The sequence below is a fragment of the Triturus cristatus genome, chromosome 7, assembly GCF_964204655.1.
Source record: "Triturus cristatus chromosome 7, aTriCri1.1, whole genome shotgun sequence".
NCBI lineage: Eukaryota > Metazoa > Chordata > Amphibia > Caudata > Salamandridae > Triturus > Triturus cristatus.
This window is the reverse complement of record NC_140590.1, coordinates 917588837-917611815: the sequence shown is the minus strand read 5'-3', so window position 1 is coordinate 917611815 and position 22979 is coordinate 917588837. Positions and strand designations below refer to the sequence as shown.

General features: G+C 43.2%; 1 protein-coding gene across 3 annotated transcripts in view; it reads right to left on the bottom strand.

The window, feature by feature from the left end:
* Positions 1–22979, bottom strand: part of SPDL1 (spindle apparatus coiled-coil protein 1) — a 210153-nt gene that overhangs the window by 142409 nt on the left and 44765 nt on the right. For all 3 annotated transcript variants that reach the window (XM_085617851.1, XM_085617850.1, XM_085617852.1), the window contains exon 2: positions 5007–5189. In XM_085617851.1, the coding sequence (XP_085473977.1) occupies positions 5007–5168 (162 nt within the window). In that variant the 5' untranslated portion in view covers positions 5169–5189. The remainder of the gene's footprint in view (positions 1–5006; positions 5190–22979) is intronic.

Genomic DNA, 22979 nt, shown 5'->3' with positions numbered 1-22979 from the left:
AGTAAGCAAGGCAAAGTGAAAATGCACATGACCCACCAAGATTGGCAGGTAATGTTGGTGGGCCTGCAGGATGGGGCGACTGAAATAGACATCCTACAGGTCTAACGCCACCATCCAGTTTCCAGGATCGAAGACAGATAGAACCTGGGCCAGCATGAACATCTTTAATTTGCACTTCCGCAGGAAGAAATTGAGAGATCGAAGGTTCAGAACACGACCGAAGCCTCCGCCCTTCTTCAGCACTTGGATCTTGATGATGGTCTATCGCAGGACTGGTCTCGAGAGGAGGAACGAGTCATGGTATTAGACTGAGTGGAACGGGCCATACGTTACTTCCTGCGGTGTCCTGCGACATCCAACTTGGCTTTGCAGTAAAGGATCCCCATTGGGTTCAACTGGGCACAGTCCCCGCACGACTGAGTTGTAGTCCAAACCCAGACACCAAAGACATGCAATGTGGGTTTCTGTCAGAAATTCGATTGCAACGGTCCCATCAAAGTTTAATCCCTGAAGTTCCAGGAGAGGACATGTAAACTGTAAATAATTTTGGGGAAAAAAGCTTGGTAACGGATGAGAAAAAATGCAGTCTGTTAGCACAAAATACTACACAATTATACAGGAGTTCAAAAGAATAATTCGCTCATTGTCAGTATGTTTTTATAATTATACCATAGGATGTAAATGCTACCTCGATTTTGCCCTAAAGAAAGGTAAGCAATTTGTTCCCCCTTTTCCATCACTGGACACTTGGGTGCACAATTTATCAGCTTGCAATTTATTCTTAAAAACATTTACCTTTTTTTGAACATAGGCCAGAGCAGTTCCCTGTCCTGTGGTGACCCCCAAATATTTGGGGTTGAACCCATCGACACCATCAGAGAGTGATTAAAAGGCAAACAAACTCGCAGGAAGCAGCATGAAGGACCACAAGCAAATAATGTAGCTCCCTTAATCGAGCTCCAGGCCTGCCAGTGCACAATAATATTTACTAAATGACATTGCGACGGGTTGGGGTCACACGACAGGAATCTGGAAGCAAAGAGCGACTGGTGGTCTGCTGTACCTCTTTCTCCAACTCTTGTCCCCTTTCAGCAGGAGGAATGGATGCCAGAGAATAAAAACTTTATTGCACCACACCAATGACGAACACGGGAACGGCTCCTTTAACTGGGGATACATACCGGACGAGACTCCTCCCCCTGATGACATCAGCACGCTCCCGGCATTTAGACCAGAGACTTCCTGGATACTGGTGTGCACAGACACCGGAGGAGAGACGGAGTCGAGAGAGAGAGCGTTTACGGTGCCGAGAGGAGCAGACGGAGGAAATGAGGAAGAGCGAAGAACCAGCCCTGCAGTAGCAGCGAAAAATCCAGGAGGCCAACGACACCGCAAGCCGCTGGGCCACGCTGCAGGAGGGGCGTGGCTGGAACAGGTACGGGACAAGTTCTCGGGTGGGTGGGAAGGAAGGAGCGTAAACCACCTAGCGAAAACCCTCCAACCCCCACCAGTTTTTAAAACTCCATTCCTTTCACCCACATGAGCACAAGTCCACTACCTTGAATATCTTTTGGTAGAGTCGTGCGTAACAACATGCCCAGTGCGTGGTGTTTTCCCTCACTCCCCAATCCTCTTAAAAAACTACCAAAAGGACAAGAATTCGGATATCGCTTTACTTTCTTTTCTTTCACGTAATACCCCTCCACCTGACGTGACGCACGAGACCCGGAAAATAGACGCTAGGAGCTCCAGCCATGGAACCCCAACCAGTCCCAGGGATACCCGAAACCGACACCAAGACGGATCCGGCCACATCTGCTAAAGAAAGACTTACGAGCAGACACAAGCGAATTTATAGTAAAATAAAACCATACCTGACCCGACCTGGCCTACGTCCCGTTATTACAACCCCGCCACAAACATGCACAGACAAATAACTTTAGGACACCACCCATACATTTCTCTGTACGAATTAGGAATTGGGACTTTCATCATATAATGCTTGCTAACTTATCTAACTTGTAACACGATTTTGGTGATGAAACACAGCCAATACGGAACTCCCCCACATTTGCAATGTTTGTATTTGTTTTGTACTCAAGGTCTTGTGTTATTTTTCTGTGCATGATTTGATGTGCAAGAGACTCAAATATATACGAGGCTTAATGAATAAATCTTATAATTTTAATGACAGATGTACTTTAACGATGAACTTATTAATTGCTTTAATCTCCTTTACTACACACAAGCATCACATGAGGTACATATCTCTTTCTTTTACATTTGCACGTGGCCTATCTTTCTGCCACCTAAGGCCCCACCTCCTCCCTCATCAGGGTTTGTGCTCCACTGACCTAAGCAGCCCTAGGTCAGACATCTCCCCTGGTTTGGACTGAAGCAGGTGAAAGACAGTGTTTAAGTTGTGGGAGACAAGAAGATAGATCAATACAACCATCTTTGCACGAGGAAGGAGGGCATTATGGTTGCCTCTCAAACTTAAATAATTGCAGGCTTCAAGCCATACATTTCAATTACAGAGAATATATACACTAAATTAGAAAGCCCCTCTACAAAAACCAAATGTTGACATAGTACCTTCTAAATTTATTTCATGCCTCTCAGGGCCACAGGGCTATTCCCGGCTGCTATGCAAACAGTTTGGCTCTCACTCAATGCACATTGTTAGAGCCTGCACATTGTTTAAAGTCTTGTTTTATACTTGTCCATCTACCAAACCTGCTTTAACTTCACACGAGATTAGTTTAGCATATCCAGCTATTCTGGGAGGAATTACATTTTGTGAAATATCATTACAGGGCAAAAACTGTCCTTTAAAGCAATTGTAAGTAGCCAATCATGTACTTCAGTTCCGTTAAAGTCCAATCCATGGTCAACTCACAATGTTCCATAGGCAATCTTTAGTTGCATTCAATGTGGCTTAATTTTTCCAACTCTACTGTATTCAAAGTCACACTAAAAATAATCATCAAGGCAGCTTCACATTATTAAGATTTGTAGCTATTTTTTAAGTGGAAACATTCTGCTTTAATAACAGATTCCAATCAGACAGATATATGGTTATATTTAACAAGAATGTAGAAGTGTGGGATTTTTAATCATTCTGATTTCTGGACTACAGTAGCAGTGCAATAGTTCTTCTGAATGGATTGGAGTCTGTCACCACAAACTAACATAACAGCTGTTTAATATGATTAGAGTAAGTGCCTGCCATGCAGTTTTTTTTTTTACTGTATCTGCATATATGGGTTACACTAGTTAAAATATCTTGTATTGTATTATGTTTCTGAATTACCCCTGGCTCACATTCATTGTCTACCATGTTGTAGTCAACTGCTAATTATATAATTAAGGTATAGCCTTAACAATATGAAATATTTTACAGTGTTGGAACATTAATCTCGAGAGACGGTGAAAAGCCGATCAATGTATTTTTTTTTTTTTACCTACAGTAGTGGTTTTACATGTGAAATTACCAGATTTACTAATTCAGCAAGATTTAAATTTACTATCAAAGATTTTAAAGCAATACTATTTTGATCTGACATCTATGGCATAAGCCTTGAATGGCCACTGCAGAAGTTCCACTACCAGGACAGATTGCAAAAGAAAAGCCGCACTAGATATTCTTAAACTGCTAACCTGAGCCACCATAAATTGCTTCAGAGTTTACAGCTGCATGCCGTTCCGCTGCTCCTCCTGAGAGAAGAAACAACTTTCTGACAACCCCAAAACAGCAAGGTGTAGGCCCGAAGGCAGACAAACAGAAGTAGTAACTGGAAGGGCCACACTTTTATACAGCGCTACCAATATATTATACCAAATCTTTTACTGAAATTAACAGCTGGGTCTATCTTGGGGGAGCAGGTAATGTTAAAAAAGGTGTTTCTTTTTGTTCAACAAAAACTATATCCGATAGTTTTCTGTGCTTCTGGAAAAGTAGAAGTGAAATGTAAAAAATATTTCTTATGGAGAGGCTGTTTAGCAGGATTCAATACTCATGAAATTCGTGCACTTTATTGTGCTAGATGCCCATCTCAAATAATTAAAAAACTCATTGGCATTTGCCTTATTATTACGTCTTTTAATAATTACATCAGTAGCAAAAAGAAACACTATCAGCTAGTGTATTTTTCTTCAAAAATTATTAGAGCTTTAAACTTTAAAACTATATAACCATGTGAAGGTGAAATGAAATGCAATTGAGACTAGGGCAGCAAGTGTTTGCCACATGTCAGGCAGAACCACTCACTGATTAGCTACAGGACATCAGCCATATATGAAGTCTACTTTTCTCTATTGTCTTGTCATTCTGTCGTACCAGCATTCAAGAAAATAACTGGATGCTAAAGTGTCTAATGATCTCTCTCACACTGCCCGAAAAGGAGTTGATTGAGCACCACAAAGTACTACAAACAAGTAATACTAAACCAACTGAAAAGAATTAACAAAATCAAATCTTCCTGCCACAAGGAGGAGCAGGAGGACGTGCATGAAAATGAACACAAGGATCCAAATTGGCTGGAGTATAAATTCTTAAAGGATCAAATTCCTATTTCATTTGTTGAAAAAAAAATGGCAACATCCATTTTGTGTTTGATCTTAAAAAATGTGAGCGAGAATGGGGTAAGAGAAGGAAGAAAGTGAGACACCACTTGAGAAAGTGTGATACAGTGACAGAGGAAACGGATTTCCCATTGATGACCTGCAATAAGCTATGTATCTAATGGATTATGATGAAATGATCATATTCTTTACAGAAATGTTACTCTATCTGCTCTAGGATGCTTAACATAAAAGACTAAACATAAGCTCAAGCAACCATATACTACATTCTACGTGCATACTCAAGTATTTTTGACTACTGTATTGCTATACACAAAGGCAGCACAACCTTAAAACGAATCTCCCATGCTTAATAAAATAAACGAAAATTAATAAATCATAGTACTATGTACATCCGCTGGGTCGATGGTATAGAGACTCACCTCAATCACACTAGTCATTTCACTGCGCTGAACCTCCAATTGGTTCTGGAGCTCAGTTTGATCCTCCAGCAACTGCAGGCCATATTGGGCTGCCCGTATCCGCTCTTCTTCAACATCTTTAAGCTGCTTCTTGAGTTTTAAAATGACATCCGATTCTTCCATATTTTTGACTTTGCAAAATTCCTAAATGTACAAAAAAATACAAATGGCATTGGTCTCAAGTTTTGTTCTCGATTCACACCATGTCATACTGCATAATTCACTCTACAAAAAAATATATTTCAAGGCATTGGTCAACATCTTCATGAAGGGTACAGGATAAAGAAGGGGAAACTTAGTTCATGCTGAAAAGATGCATCTGGAAACCTTTCCAGAAAGTGAGGCAGAGATGAAGTTGAACTCAGATAACCAGGTAATTAAATGCAAACTCTTGCAGCCCACACAGACCTCTCTCTTATCACAGCGCATTTTAACTATGCTTTTTTTTTTAAAGCGAAGTCCTCGTTCAGGTGCGTGCCAGTCTGGTGTCTCAGCAAAATAGGCAAAAGCGTTTTAGACAAACATCTGAGGACTAGGTTATTTCTTTTAAAAGTCTATCATGTCCCTTACAATTAGACAGTGCAAGGACAATCTAAATTTCATGAAGCGATAACGCTTCTTGTGTCCAGTGGCCAGCCACATTACAGACTTTCAGAAATCGAACCTTTCGATCGTCCTCCATACACCAGCTGCAGTAATCTAGAAGTTGTCAAATAATGCACCAATTGTTAATGCATTGAAACGAAGAGGATTAAAGAAGACATCCCTTTAAACTCACCTAAAATAAGGAACCTGTTTTACACTACTTTATAATCCGAGCAATCAATAAAAATGTATTTAATTTAAGTCCTAAAATTCTGAAAATTATATTCCCAAATATCATAAGAGGAAAACAAGAGGTCTTCTGAACAATTGTCATATCTACAACATAAATTATTTTATTTTTTTGTATTGACAGGGAGACTGGCGCTCAAGCAGATAATGTGTACGTGGGCTAAGCTACGTGTATGTACGATGCAACCAGGTCGGGGGAACAAAACACCTTAAAACCCCCGTAGGTATGCGAGTCCAGCAACCCACACATATGAATGAGAAACAATGTCCCGGGCACACGTAGTAGGGGTCCAGGTATAGTCACTGGATGTCCAGTGTCAAGAACAGAATATGTGGTCCACACCAGAATGATGATTTGACAATGTATTTAATCAATGTAACCACGAAAAAACAACCAGCCGACACGTGTTTCGTCACCTGTGGGAGTAATCCTGTGACTTCTTCAGGGCTGGAGGGGATACAAAAAAAAACAAATGAGAGAGTAGTACAGGGTAATATTAAAAGAAGTGGATGCTAGCACGGTCCAACATGACCAGCCGGTCATGCGGGAATCAAATATCATTTTAACGTGGAAACCCCAAGTGCGTGGTGATGGTGAAAAGCTAATAATGTTTATCAAAACAACAAAATAACTGTGACTCCGTTGAGTGTATGTACTCGATTTTGTTATAACTATATAGTATTGCTGGTTGTCACTACCACCATACACCTCACTAAGTGTCAGGATCATGTGTCCCCCCCCCCCCCCCCCCGTTTTTCTTGATGTGTGATGTACATACACTCCACGGAGTCACGGTTATTTTGTTGTTTTGATAATCAAATCAAAGGGGTGGAAGGCACCATCACTGAACTGAACATTTAATCCTGGCTTTTATCACTTTACCTAAAGATGCAAAAGATAAACACTAACAATAAATCTGGGGTGGGCCCACAATATGATGAGATTTTCCTGGAAAGGGTCGCCTCATGGTTTTCCACCACAATTACTGCCACTAAACTTGTGGTCCAGTGAGGTAACTGGAAACTATGGAACAAGGAGACATTGTGTTTAACCCCAGCCTCCACATTTGGCTAAAACTGTGTGCTCTTGGGAAATTGACCTTTAGCTATCGCCTGTTAAAGCCAGCCTACTTTCTTCCCATAAACCTAATCCAGGGAAGGGGTCCCCTCCTCCTTTAATCTTGGAGGACATCCCCCATAAGCACTATTTTACTCAAACAGGCTCTCTTTCCCACGCTAAAGGAGGAGGGGGGGGGGGTGGGGGAGGACTTTGGCGTTCAGGCTGGTAAGCCTTTTTCTAGTAGAACCAACAAAATCAAATTGAAAGGTAAAGAAAATGTAGATATATTCGACAAATTACACTCTTCCGCTCTACAGCAGCTTATCGATCCTGAGACTTTAGCTTCTGCGGCGGTTTCTACGTCCCACATGCAAGCTAAGAAGGAAAATCCAAGTACAAGTCAAAACGTTTTTCCTATTTTCCTAAAAACAGGTGTAAAATCTCCTGAGCATCCTATAGTGGAGGGACTAAAAGTTGGTTGCTCACCCATTAAGGAAAAAGACACCAAGAATAAAAGTAACAGCGTTTGTAAGAAGAAGGAAAAAAGGGCAAAACGTCGAATGATACGTTAAAAAAAAAAATAATAATAAAAAAAAAAAAGGGGGGGCAAAACGGCTACGCTTCGACCCTAACCTAATCCGCAATAAATCACTAGCTCCCGACTAACGTTTTGACGAAGGAAGGTCAAGCAGTATTTAATCGATTGGGACCTTTGTTCTCCTTTTTTGAACCGAAGTGCTCCAATTCAATCCTGCCAAGAAGCCTTTGTATTAGATATAAGCGTTCCTCTGACTGTTCAGAATAACGTTAACTCTAATGATTCATTATTTGCTTCTTCCTTAGGCAATAATGTTATTTATAATGCTACTGAAAATATTGCTGAGGTAACCTGCCAAGTCAATCACTCAGTTTTTGCCCCATACACCTTGGGTTTTTCGTTAATTTTTTTACCATGAAATTCATCACAAGGGGCATACGAGAGAGAGAGACAGAGGGAGAGACAGACAGAGAGAGAGAGAGAGACAGAGAGAGAGACAGAGAGAGAGACAGAGAGAGAGACAGAGAGAGAGAGAGACAGAGAGAGAGAGAGACAGAGAGAGAGAGAGACAGAGAGAGAGAGAGACAGAGAGACAGAGAGACAGAGACAGAGAGAGAGAGAGAGAGAGAGAGACAGAGAGAGAGAGAGACAGAGAGAGAGAGAGACAGAGAGAGAGAGAGACAGAGAGAGAGAGAGACAGAGAGAGAGAGAGAGACAGAGAGAGAGACAGAGAGAGAGAGACAGAGAGAGAGAGACAGAGAGAGAGACAGAGAGAGAGACAGAGAGAGAGACAGAGAGACAGAGAGAGAGAGACAGAGAGAGAGAGACAGAGAGAGAGAGACAGAGAGAGACAGAGAGAGAGAGAGACAGAGAGAGAGAGAGACAGAGAGAGAGAGAGACAGACAGAGAGAGAGAGAGACAGAGAGAGAGAGAGACAGAGAGAGAGACAGAGAGAGAGAGAGACAGAGAGAGAGAGAGACAGAGAGAGAGAGAGAGACAGAGAGAGAGAGAGACAGAGAGAGAGAGAGAGACAGAGAGAGAGAGACAGAGAGAGAGAGACAGAGAGAGAGACAGACAGAGAGAGAGAGACAGAGAGAGAGAGAGAGACAGAGAGAGAGAGACAGAGAGAGAGACAGAGAGAGAGACAGAGTATATATTACAGGTTTCCCTTGGTAAAGAAGATAGGAGGGTCTCGCTTCTCACAGAGAAAAAGACCCAGTACGTACTTTCTGCAGATGAGGAACATAAGAAATGGAGTTGGGTAGCAGGCACTCTTAATACAAATAGATCCTTAAGCTAAAAATGAGGGAATTCTTCCTAGCAAGAATATTAATGTGATATCTTGGAACGCAGCCGGCTTAAGCGCTAATAAAAACAAACTCTTATTTTTAAAAGAACAGAGTGCTGATATAATATGTCTACAAGAGACTTGGATCACAAAGAACTGGTACACTGAAGATTATATAGTGCTGAGCCGGCCTGCGCTCCCTGTGAATAGAGGACATGCTAAAGAAGGTATTGCTATTATGCCAAGTACAAATCTTAGTTGGTTATTTAAAGAATTCTTTCATGCCTCCAACTTAATTCAGGCGATTAAGCTAGATCTCAAGGATGCCCAGGACAATTCAAATTCCTTGTTGATAGTAAATGCATATTTACCTCCCGATGCATCCTACTCTTACCTACTAAAAGATCTATTTGTTTTTATCTCCTCTACTTGGAAAGTGAAGACCGCAGGTTCCTAATGTTAGTTGGAGATTTGAATTCTAAAGTCTCTTCTCATAGTAGAAGAGTATTTTCTAACACTGTAAAAAACGAAGCCCTAAACATTCCCACTGCCCAATTTCCGAATAAAAGCAGGACAGACAAAAGAGGAGCTACATTACTCGAAGGTCTGAGAAGCTTGGACCATATAATTGTTAATGGGAGGTTAGAAAATGATATTCCAGCAAATTACACTCATAAGGCGCCATCTGGGAGATCTATCATAGATTATCTAATTGTTTCTGTAGATTTCTTTTATAAACTTATAAGTATGTAAGTTTTGGGAAATTATTTTAGCGACCATATGTTGATCTGCTCCAAATTTTAACTTACTTGTGCTAAGGTAGGTCCCTGGAACTTTAAAGGCAGCACGGTAAGGTTCAACACAACAAATGGTAGAATTCATTGGAATACTCAAGCAACCGCTAAATTAAAAACGAACTTGACAGCTCTGATAAGAGATCAGCAGCACTTAGCAATGGCAGAGATTAACTCTTCTCAATCTGATTTACTCAAAGCCTTTTCCCATAACGTAGGTTCTTTGGCTAAATCATGTAAATCATCGCATGTCTCAGCTAAACAGAGATCACATTTTAATCCAATGCTTACCATAAATAGGGAAATAAATAAATTAGCGAGGGCCCAGTTCCTGAATTTTTCCTCTCGATCAAAGTAAACTAATAAACTTACTAAAGAGAAAAAGAGAGGAAAAAACTTTCCTTAAAACAAATAAAGGAAGATGGCGTACGGGTGCAGTTAAAAGAGGCGGCTTCAAAAAAAATAACACTAAAAAGGTACTGGGAAATAATCGCCGACTGCTGTGGCACAAGAGTGAAATCTCTCCCCATACCCATTATAAAGGAGGAATCGAAACTATCTGGTAAAACTATACTCTGCGAATTTTAATTCTACCAGCTCTGTTCCCGCTGCACCAGACTCGCTCGAAACCCCTGTATTCAACTATGTACTCTCAATAAGTGACGTGGTAGGATCTATCAAAAAAATTAGATCTTCAAGAGCAATGGGTGCTGATGAAATCCCCATGACGATAATTAAAAAGGAGCCACTTTTGTGGGCCACCTACCTAGCTCCACTGTTTCATTTTTGCTACTCTCAGGGGAAGACACCATCATCTTGGTCCGGAAGTATTTTAATCCCTCTGCACAAAAAGGGTCCTAGAAATCATCCGGGTAACTACCGGCAAATAGCTTTATTAGTAGCGGTGCGGAAAATATTTGCACGTAGTATTCTTGATCACTTCACGGAATGGGTGATGGAGAAGAAGGTCCTCCCTATAGAACGAGCAGGTTTTAGGAAAAATCATTCCACTCTGGCTAACATCTCCATGTTGAAACTAATTGAGGAGAAGTACACGATTTCTCGTAGGTCAAACGTATACACGGCCTTCATAGATTTTTCAACGGCCTTTGATAAGGTAGACCGACCGTTACTATGGAGAAAACTACATAAAATGGGTCTGCCTTCTCCCCTACTATCCTTAAATATTGCATTACATTCTCAAACTTGGTGCCAGGTATTAATAGGGGGAAACCATGGTTTATCATTTGTAATTCCCATAGAAAATGGCCTGAAACAAAGTTGCTTATTAGCACAGCTGCTATTTTCTTTATATATAGTTGATTTACCAGATTGTTTTTCTGAGTCAGAGGGAGATGCACCAAAGATAGGCAGCTGTTCTTTTGCATGTCTCCTATATGCAGACGATATAGTAGTGATGAACCTAACCCCTATTGAGCTAAATAGAAAACGGATATCATTACAGAATTACACGGTGTCTCATTTCTTGAAGATAAACGTATCAAAAAGCTAAATTTTAATCATGAAATGTAACAAAGTAGAAAATTAAGTAATTTTAAGTGGCAAATTGGTCATGAAAAGCAGGAGGTGGTAGATGATTCATATCTTTACTTATGGAAACTAATAGTGGGCAGTACTAAGAATAAATTTCATATCGAACATAGTTCCTGTAAAGTTGCATCACACGCTAATGGATTGCATATTTTCTATAGTGCAATGGGAAGAAGGTATTTTTTTACATCTGCTGACTGTTTTTAAAGCAAAAATCCCTCCTACTCTGCTTTATGCTATTGAATCAATCCCTGTAAAAGACTGGAGTTTTTTTTTAGTTAGGATTGAAGGCCAGATTTTATGTAAACTATACAGTTTTAACACATTAGTCCCATCAGCTGCTATTAGATTGGAATTTGGCCTGATAAGCTCCTATATCCAAGGTTTATCCAGGGCCTTACGATGGGGATATCCGTTAAAAGATAGCGAGCCCTATTCATTAAGAGGTTTTCTGGGTCAAGAAATATTCGGCGGTATTGTAGGGAAATACTCCCTCTATCGCGATTTCTCTTTGGCACTAAAACTTTTCTGTGTACAAGAAGAATCGGTGATTAACCTACCGCCATTAGAATTTAAATCCCTTTTAAAAACCTTAAGTGGTAAGATCAGCTATAATAGAGATATTAAATTTTGTAATTCTAAAGATAGGTTAAAGATTATAGCCTGGACGAATTCCCCGAGAATCCCTCAGAAATATTTATCCTGGAATCTAGAACATGGAATCAGACGATGACTGATCCTATGTCGCATGAATCTCTTACCTCTAAATGACTTAACAGTAAACTGGTCCCAGAACATGGAAAATGGAAAAATGTGTAATTTCTGTGAGCTGAGCATTCAGAACCTGGATCATGTCTTGTTTGTCTGTCCAGCATTGGTTTTGAATCGTCGTCGCTGGCTTCGGCCGATGTTTTTACAAAATTGAGTTAAGGATGTAGCTTCAGCCTGCGACTTTCTCTTTTGCCCGAAGAATGGAGCAGTCTGTGTAAAACTATTCAACTTATTTTAAGGCGTTTATGTATATATTTTAACCTCTTATATATTCTTTTAAATGGGCGGTTAATCCCCGTACTTGTCGCCCTTTTAAGGAGTATTAATAATATTCTCTCGGTTTTTGGATTGTATTTTGCACATATATTGGCTGCTATTTAACTGCTCTTTGCACAATTGGGAAATGTTTTGTTTTTCTCCCGCTTTCTTGTTGCTAATTTCAAATTTTAATTTTCTATTGAAGCTGAATTTTGGATTGGATTTAGCACATGAACGGTCTGCTACTCAACTGCTTTTTCCACAGGATAGGATATACTTTGTTATTCTCATTCTCTTGTTGCTAATTTCAAACTCAATATTCTGCCAAAGCTGGAGTTTGGATGTGTTGTACATTACCATATACTGATTATTACACGAAGTTGCTAATGTTTAGTATGGACCAAAACTTACGCCATTTGTTTTGGTAGAGGTCTTCAGGGTCTCTGTTTTTGCCCATGAGCCAAATGGTTTTATTGTTGAGAACTTTAGTCGTCTCGCTCACTAGGGTAAATGACAATATCCATTTATGTTATGTACGGGAAAATCTAAGACCCCTATGAAGGCGTTCGATAATTTATAATGGTCTGAGAAATTAGTTGTCCTTATGTTTTATTATATTTTATGTAATAATTTGTATGTACTTTATGTGGACCTCTTTGGAGTTCCAAATCTTTAATAAATATTTAATTGAACTTTAGCTCTCCCCCAACCTAATATCCCCCGCCCAGCAGCCCCCTCCACCACCATTTTTGTCCAAGAGTAGGAGCATTTAGTATCAATCCAAAAGCTGTTAGTAACTTGGAGTCTGATTTAGGTTTTAGCGGATGGGTCACTGTCACAATGGTGATGGATATCCCGTCCGCCAAAATATAAATCCAATAGGATATAATGGGATTTATTTTTCGGCAGGATATCCACCATGGCTGTGACGGAGTAACTCGTCCGCCAAGATCTAAATCAGGCCCTTGGTGATTAAATAAACCTGGACTGGAAATTACCACTTAGGATGATGAGTAAACAGTGGCCACTCACGGTCTAGTCACCAAAATGTAATTTGATGTTAAAATATTAAACCTTTTGGAACACGCAGTACTGCTATGAAATCTTGAGTGCCCAACTTTACCAGGCCGTTTGATGTTGGACAAATCATACTCTGTCCTCTGGTCTGTCATTGTTTGCACTTTAAAAGAAGTGTAAAAGAAGAAATAAACACCAAGTGAAAATTCCCAGGACCTGCTCCAAGCACGGTTTTCATTAAGGATTAACCACAGGGGCTCATGTTCCTTATTAGCATTTCTAAAAGTGAATGTGCTTCTAGATCTTCAGTAAGCAGTTTCCCTCCTGTGCTTTAGCTCCTTACTCCCACCCAGGTGCCAGCCCCTGAGGGATGATAGCAGGACTCCAAAAACAATATATATATATATATATATATATATATACACACATACACATATACTCGCCCACTCATTATGGTAAATCAATATTTTTTTAGGACAAGACAGTTTTCGGTACCACTGGACCAACCTGGAGAGGAAGCTCAAATCTAGGGCTAATTTTAGTCCGCTTACAGCAGGTAATGTAGCTTGAGGTTTAATGGTGGGAAAGAACATGTGTTCTCTTAATTCATAAAGAAATCTTGTTTTTTATCTCGTCTCAGTTGCTGTGCAGAGATAGAGGTCAAATGGAACTTTATGTCATCTTACTAATTGCTGCTTATTTTATTCGGGAGATTGGGTTTTACTTTTCTTTCCCCGACTGCAAAGTTAGAGAATTTTGTAAAGTGAAAGGTCTGACAATCGTGCAGGAAGTGTGAAACGAAAGGCTGCAGGATGTCATTTTTCCCATCACAAAGCATTTAAATAGCTTGCAAATCAACAGTAAAATCGTTTCAAAATATAGCAGCAAATAGGAAAGCATTTTTTTTTGTAATTCAGAACTGTGACAAACAAAGATTTTAAAAGAAACAAAACAAATCAGAACGCTTCACTTGGTGATGTGCAAATGATAAATAATGGCTGAAAGGAGATTTCCAAATATCATTTGCAACCTATATAGTTTTATAAGTAAAACTGCATGTCAGTGGGAAATTGAACCATTTCAATGGATAGGGTTCTATTTGTAGATGACGGAGTGCTACCACATAATGCCTTAGTAATATATTAAAAGAAAGAGTTTTTAAACATGAACCGAGAAAGTCCTGCCTCTGCCCTGATGACAATGAACTAAGAAACACACAAGAGGAATGCTTTCAATTAGTCTAACCACTGGTAATCCCTCGGGTTAGCATACCGACCCACTGTTCTTTTGCTCACCAAGCCACTTCAGTTTGGACCCACCAATATGCAAATCAGTCTTGACCCTGCTCCCAGTGGAAACAGTCCAGTTCGAACTGGCAGGCCAGGTCCTCCCTGAATCGAGCACAAGAAACCCAGGACCAGTTTCACCCTAGTTATGGGCTTTTCAGCCATGTACATTTTGGTTCCAGTGACATAATGAGCATGGGACCATACCTATGCCACTTAGGGTGCCACATGATACACTCAAAAGGTCATGAGAGGAATGCTTGCAATTTGTCTAACCACTGGCAATCGCTAGGGGTAGCATATCAACCCATCATTCTTTTGCTGACCTCAGTTTAGACCCAACCATATGCAAATAAGTCTTGACCCTGCCCCTCATTGGAACAGTCCAGCCCGAACTGCCAAGCCAGGTCCTCCCTGAACCAGAACACAAGAAACCCAGGAAAGGTTTTTGCTCTAGTGATGGGCTCAAGTGAAACAGTTATGATCAGACGTGGGTCACATGCTCACTGTACCACTAGAATCACGCTATACCAGGCTGATGAGCCCACAATAAGGACAAACCTGGTCCTAGGTTTTCTCGTATTCCATTTCAGTTAGGATCTCACTTGGCAGTTTGGGCTGGAATGTTCCCACTGGAGCAGGGTCAAGGCTGATGCATATGGCTGGGTCCAAACTGAGGTGCCATGTTGGGCAAAAAATGATGAATTGAGATGCAGCCCGAGTGATTGTCAGTGGCTGAGATTAATTGGAGCATTCCATCCATCATCTTGTTACAGCTTTGTGAACTAAGAGCAAGGTCACTCGAATTATGTGATTACGCAGCAGCAGCTTTTTTCGTATAATTATGGATTTGCCATATTTGCCACGTAATTCATCATCTTCTGCATAATCTGCAGATTTTAACCAAGAAAAAAAATGTGTTTCTAACTCAAGCTGTTAAAAAGTTAATAATAATGTGGTGATGTGTTTGAGTGCATTGGAAGACCCTTAGAAAACGTTAACTAATCATCTTTCAAAGGCTTATTTACTTATTTGGCTGTTAAACTAGTATGAATAAGGTGAAATCTTTGTCCAGACAGTAATCTCATGTCTACAAATTACAAAATAATGAAGTAATGCTATTAAAAAATGCGCTACATTTTGATAAATAATGTCCCCCTTTTTGACACAAAATTTAGTCATCCTTGTTGCATAATTTGGTGCTCCCTTGCTGCATAATTCCAGTGGCCCTGACTACAATACAATAAAAACAGGAGAGCGATGGTTAGTAATAATGGACTACAAATTGCTATAGTGGATGTTGAATAGGGTCAACATGTTTCATGCCTCGGTGCCAGGAGGGTTAGTGGCATTTCTTAGGGACTAGATAAATTGCTACCCTACATTGGGAAAATAACTCTTGTACATGTTAGGAAAGTCTGAAGTCCTACAACACCATCGGTAAACATCAGTGTCAACTGCGGATACTAGCCAACAGTAACCTACTGACAAAGAACTGAAAGAAAACACCTAGAAATCTAATTCTGCCTTTTGTCCAATATGTATATATTGGGCGGGCTCAGTACAGATATCAAGTATTATAATAACACCTCAGATGTACCCCAACAAGGTGTGCAATTCAATGGGGTGGGCAGGCGCCATCACTAAACTTAACATCTAATCCTTGGGTCACATGTACCCTATATGTGGGCTAGATTCTTCCTAAACATGGAGCAAACATTTAGTTTACTAAAAGTGTTTTTTGTACAGGAGACATGGTGAATTCACATATTCGAAGGTGCAGTCATTTGTGACAATAAAGAAAAAGGTGGTTCTGTGAAATTAAATATTTGCCAAGAATCACACAATTTGAGACCATTTTAGGAGTCAAGGGCTTTACAGTTAAGTCAAGTGCATTATTCAAGTCACTAGACCTGCAGGTCTGGTAACATTTGTATGAATTTGAGGCCTGGTATAGCAATGCCATGTCACTTCGTCATTTTCTGCTACTTTAAAACTGCATACTCTTGTCTCTCCCTCTGCACCTGCTAGTCTTCTTGACAACCTTTTGGGGTCCAGGCCCCCCTCTGGACCTGTAATAGAACACACCGGAGACAGGAGGGAAGAGACTGCTCACCATAAAGAGGACTCAGTACTCGGACCTGAGGCAACAGTGTCTTTCTTGTGTCTCACTGAAAAATGCAGTCAAAAATCTACCCAACAAGAAGTCCAGCCCTTCCTTAAGCTTATTGATTTGTTTTTTTATAGCGTGGACTTCACCTACCAGGGTTTATGTGTGATGTATATACTAGGGTGTTAAAAACACCAGGAACAGGTCACGTATGAATTGACTGGAAATATTTTCAAAAATAATATTAAAGTACACCGTTTGTTAGTGGCGCACTAAGGATTTTGTTTCAGTGATAAATAACGTAGGTAGTGAGGCTCTAGGTTGGTTAAGTGCAGTGCATGAGGCATTACAGAGAATTAAAGCTTTTTGCTTCCTCGCCAGCACCTCCTGCCAGGACAGACTGACCTTGAATGCAATGTGGCGATCACAGACGGGCTTGGCTGAATTACAGGCAATGTTTTTGCTAACGTACTGGTTTATGGGCACTTCGCTCCACGGGTTTGCATTCCTCCTATTAGTCAGGCTAAAGATAACAAGCATTGGCAATAGGTATGCCTTATGAATGCATGTGCCTTTTGCGTCACTGATGGGTTTACACACTCCGTAAGCCATTCTAAATGCACTGTCACTCATCTTTGCACTCATGCATCCATCCACTGACTAGTTCTTGCATTTACCCTCTGTGGATAGAATGCATCACAGTGAGGTCGAGTAAAAAATTCATGCAACTAGACCTGCAGGCATTTAAAAAAAAAAATTGAAGACCTGGACGATGGTTACAGGTGAGTACCCTGCCAGCTGCTCGAGTTGCCCAATCAAGAAGTTTTCGTCCTAATTAGCTGTTCTTCTGTCCTCCAAGCAGCAAACGGTGGTATGTATATTTGGCGTCCCGAACCAGCTGAGGGCAAGCAACAGGTTAGAAGTTCCCAGAAAATAATGTTTGGACAACCTAAGCGCACAGTAGTCTGGAGCAGGACTGACTTCGGGAGGGGACAGCGAGTGCTGATCAGACATCCGCCACTGGTTCACACCAGCAATCGGATGATTGACGATCCGTTCACGACTAGGCTCGGAATGGTATAGAAAATAGGACCAGGCAACAAGGTGAAAGTGCCCCTCATTTCGGAATTCGATGAAAAAGTGACAGGTTTGCAAATTATAACATGGGTGTTCTGCAAGGCATGAAAGACTGCATGGCTTTTATATTGCTGCAGGAAAAGAATGGTTTAATATCGTCGAAACCAACAGGAAAACTGGCACAGCAGACCATAAAACAGGCCCTCAAACAGCCAAAAAGGAGCACACACAACGAACTTGGGGGCATATCAACAAGGGCTTTATCTCTGCTTTTTTGGCTTTAAAAGCCCAAAAAGCAGAGATAAAACTAGCACCCTATCAACAACAGGGTGCTAACACGCAAATTTGCATGTTAGCACCCTTTTACTCTAAGCTTCCCCTTGCATCTCTAATGAGATGCAAAGGGGGCGTTCCAGAGTAAAATAATAGGAGAAATGTCGCTAAGCGACATTTCTCCTATTATCAAGAATGTCGCTAACCCTGTTAGAGACAAAAAAAGCAGCGCTAACCGCGGTTAACGCTGCTTTTTTACGTCTGCTAATTTTCAGACTTAGCCATGATATCCTATGGAAGGAGGATATCATGGCTAAGTTTGTCTGTCCCTATCAACAAGGTAACGTGTGATTATCGCTGGGTTTCCAGCGATAATCTCACGTTAGCCTGTTAGCGTGTAGATTTTTATCGCTATTGAGATAAGCGTTGCTAATAGCACGCTATCTCAGCGATAAAAATTCATGCTAGCTGGCGATAATTATCCTCACGCTAAGAGCGCTGAGCGATAATTATCGCCAGTTGTTGTTGATATGCCCCTTAGACCGTTCACGACTGGCAGTAATAGCTACCCAGGAGCTGCGTGCCCTTCTAGCTCTTGCCTGCAATGTTGCTTACGTTTCTAGGGCTTGAGACGATGAGTGATCTGTATGGCACAGTAGGTGCTAAAAGAAAACTATTACGCGACTGTAGAATAGCCAGCAGTCTAGTGGTTAAGGAGGGCGGATCCAAGGGGTCAGAGGAAGGGGAGGAGCCTCAGGGAGAGGGGGCAGTCAGGATAGGGACAGTGGTGGTGTAGGACACAAGGAATAAAGCTCCGTGATTGCATCTCGCCGTGTCTGTGGTTTCTTTCGTAGCGCGGCGCTACAGCTGGCGACGAGGGTGGGATGCCCCAACCCCACTGACCACAAGACGGTATGAAGGCGAGTGGAGCCGAGTAAGCTGGAGCGAGCTGCACGCGGGACGCGTGTAATCGGGCAAGCGCTGTAAGCGCAAGAGTTGGGAGCCTACCCCAAACCCGTCGTACACCCAAGCTGTGGGAAGAGGAGTGCCCCAGCACCTGAAACGCTGTCCCTGGGAGAGTAGCTGCGAGCGCTGTCGAGCGCGTTACTGTGTGAGCTGAGAGAGCTTGCTACCGGCAAACCTCACGCTTGATGAGTGAGCTTCGGCATGCCAGTGTGACGAAGATCGCGGGAAACGACAGGAGGAGGCGGGAGCCCACCCCGATCTCACCTAAGTGGCAGCAGTGAATGCTGAGCAGGACCGGAGGTGTGCCACCAGCCGAGGATGACCGCTGGTGAGTCCGGAATGAAGAGGACTGAGTGTGGGCAGTGAGAGGAAACCTCGTGCGTGCAGAGACGGCGGCCATCTTGGAGTCAGGCAGGCTCTCGAGACAGACCCCTAAGACGTGTGGGAGCGGCCATTTTAAAGTCAGGCACGCCGCAGTAGAAGCAAGCACTGGCAAGACCAAATAAACAAGCATTGGCGAAGGAAAGGCAAACAAGCATTGACAGGAGCAAGTAAGCATTGGTAAATGCAAACAAGCATTGACAAGATCAAGCAAGCCCTGGTATATGCGAACAAGCATTGACAAGAACAAGTAAGCACTGGTAAATGCAAACAAGCATTGGCAGGATAAAGTAAGCACTGGCAAATGCAAACGAACGAACACTGACGAAAAAAAAAAAAAAAAAAAGAAAAAACAACGAAATAAAGACGCATTGGCACGAATAAACAAGCAAGCATTGGCGAGAGCACAGCACGAACGGAGATTAATAAAGGAGATAGGAGTAAGACGTCGAGGAAATGGCAACGTCACCACGACGGAATGTGGGAGGATCGCACCTGCGAGCCCCGGAATACCTGACTGTGACCACAGGAGGGAGCATGGGCCCCAAGTGGCAGGAGTGGTTAGAGGATTTCGAGGATTACATTGAGGGATCCAAGGTGACGGAAGACGAAGAGAAGCTCATTGCCCTTCGCAATCTCGCAGGCCGAGAAATAAGCAGAATAATAAAGGACCTCCCGGCGGCCGAAACAGGGACATATGACGATGTGCGGAACGCACTGAACAAAAAATTCCTTCACAAAAGAAATGTCGATTACGAGCGCCATGCATTCCATCAAGCACGCCAAGGAAAGGAGGAGGCGATGTGTGCGTTCATCATGAGACTGCGACGGCTGTCGAAGTACTGCGAGTTTGAAAGGTTCTCGCCGGAGGCGGCCATCAAATCGCAAATTATTACAGGTTGTCACTCAGAGACACTTCGGCGGCGGCTATTGCGGAAGCCTCATGATCTAGAAGAGATTGAAGAGATGACTCGCATCTACGATCAGGCGGAGGAACATGCTGCCACCATTGAAACAGGTCACGTTGTCAGCCATGAGCAAGTGCATCGTGTTCAGGCACGCCCGAGTGACAGAAGGAAATACTCTCCCGAGAACAACTGGAGGTCCAGCAGATCGTCTCACCAACGGCGTCCGGAGTATGGAAGGCGGGACGCCCGGCGAAGAGACAAGAAGAATGAAAGGATTAAGCGGTGTTACCGGTGTGGACGTGACTATCCTCATGTGGGCACCTGCCCGGCCATGGGTCAGCGGTGCAGGAAATGTGGGCGGTCAAATCACTTTGAGGCCATGTGTGGGGACTATCACCGAAACAAGCGAAGCGAGCAGACGAGGTCGTCCCGATCAGGCACCCGAAAACATCACATACGGGCTGTTCAAGGAGAAACTGTGCGGTCCCCCGGCTCATCTCACTCCAGCCGGGAATCACGCCGGTCGTGTTGGGATCGACGGTCTCCGTCCCGGGACTCGAGCTCCTCATCATCCTCCCGAGACTCTGCATACACAGTGGAGTATCTGAACATGATCGCAGATCCCGATCAGCTGAAGAAATATCCGCGACTAGACATCAAGGTGGGGAATCACAACACCAAATTTGTCATGGATAGCGGTGCGTCACTGAACTACATTCCAGTTACAGAGCACGACAAAATGGTCCCGAAGCCTCCACTGACGTTTGCACCGGTCCGCGTGTTCACGTGGATGTCTGACAAACCACTTCCTTGCCTGGGCAAATTTCACACGACACTCACGCATGGCACCATTACCATACAGGCGGTCATACACGTCATCGAAGGGCCTGAGGCCGACTGCCTCCTCAGCCTCCCCACGGCCGAACGACTTCGTTTGGTGGAGATTCTTTTCAACGTCAACAACACACAGGACTATGTCACCAAGTTTCCTGAACTCTTTCAGGGTCTGGGCAAGCTGAGAGGTTGCCAGGTTCGGCTGCACATCAATGAACAAGTCCAGCCTGTTGCGCAGCACCCGCGACGGGTTCCCTATCATCTACAACAGGCAGTTGAAGAGGAACTTCAGGACCTGCTCGCAGCAGACATCATCGAGCGCACTGAGGGACCGACGCCCTGGGTATCCCCAGTGGTCATTGTGCCGAAAAAAGGGACCCCCAACAAAGTGAGACTGTGCGTCGACATGCGATTGCCAAATACCGCAATTGAACGTGAACGACACCCCGGACCTCACCTGAGCGATATGATCGCTGCTCTCAATGGCGCAAGGGTATTTTCAAAGCTGGACCTGAATAAAGGCTATCACCAGTTGGAACTGAACGTCAAGTCTCGCTACATCACCACATTCGCCACGCACCTAGGGCTGTTCCGGTACAAACGGCTGAGCTTTGGTGTCTCGTCCGCTGCGGAGATTTTTCAGGAAGCTATCCGCCAAGTCATCCACCACATTCCGAACACGCTGAACTACAGCGATGACATCCTGGTCTATGGAACGGACGTGACTGAGCATGACATCGCTCTTGATCGCGTTTGCCATGCCCTGCTGGGCGCAAATTTGACGCTGAACAAAGAGAAGTGTGAATTTCACAAGGCCACCCTGAAGTTCTTCGGTCATATCTTCTCTGATGAGGGCATGAAGCCTGACCCGGATAAGATTGCGACATTGAATAACACCAACAGCCCGCAGGATGTCAATGATTTACGTTCCTTTCTAGGAATGGCCAGCTATTGTGCCCGCTACATCCGGGACTACGCGACCATCAGCCACCCACTTCGAGTCCTGACCAAGCTCGGTCAGCCGTTTGACTGGACACCTGAGTGTGAGAGGGCGTTCAAGGAGATAAAACGGGCGGTGGAGTCGGCCGACAGCCTGTCCTATTTCAATCCACGACGGAAAACAGAAATAACTGTCGATGCCAGCCCTGTTGGCTTGGGTGCCATTCTGGCCCAATATGATGAGGACGCTGATCAGAGAAGGATCGTTGCATATGCCAGCCGCAGCCTGTCGGATCCTGAGAAGAAGTACTCACAGCCGGAGAAGGAAAGTCTTGCGGTAGTGTGGGCGTGCGAACATTTCCACGTTTTCATTTATGGCAAGCACTTCACTCTGATTACGGATCATCAGGCGCTTCTCACCATATACGGCAACCCCAAGTCCAAGATGCCGCCGAGAATTGAGAGATGGGGTCTCCGGCTTCAGGAGTACACGTTCACAATCATTCATAAACCAGGGAAGGCGGAGAACCCCGCTGACTATATGTCTCGTCACCCTCAACCATCTGTGGAATCGAGTCCATCGATTGCCGAGGAATACATTCACTTCGTGACTGATCGAGCACTGCCACCGGCCATCCCCATGGAAGCCATTCGGGAGGCCACTGCTCAGGACGACATTCTGCAATCAGTGGTACACCGGATCCGCATGAATAAATGGAGACACATGACACCAGAGGAAGACGCTGATGCGACCACCCGGAAGGAGATACAGGCGTTTCGGCATGTATGTGAGGAACTCTCAGTCACCACGGAAGGAATCATTCTAAGAAGTCACCGACTCGTCATCCCCAGGCAGCTGCGACAGGGAGTCATCGACTTGGCTCATGAAGGACATAGAGGGGTGGTATCCACGAAGAGAGCCTTAAGGGAACGTGTCTGGTTCCCTTTCCTGGATCAGATGGTAGAATCCACGCTAAAAGACTGTCATCTCTGTCAGCTAACCAGCCAATGCAATCCACCGGCACCGCTGCAAATGACCCCTTTACCCA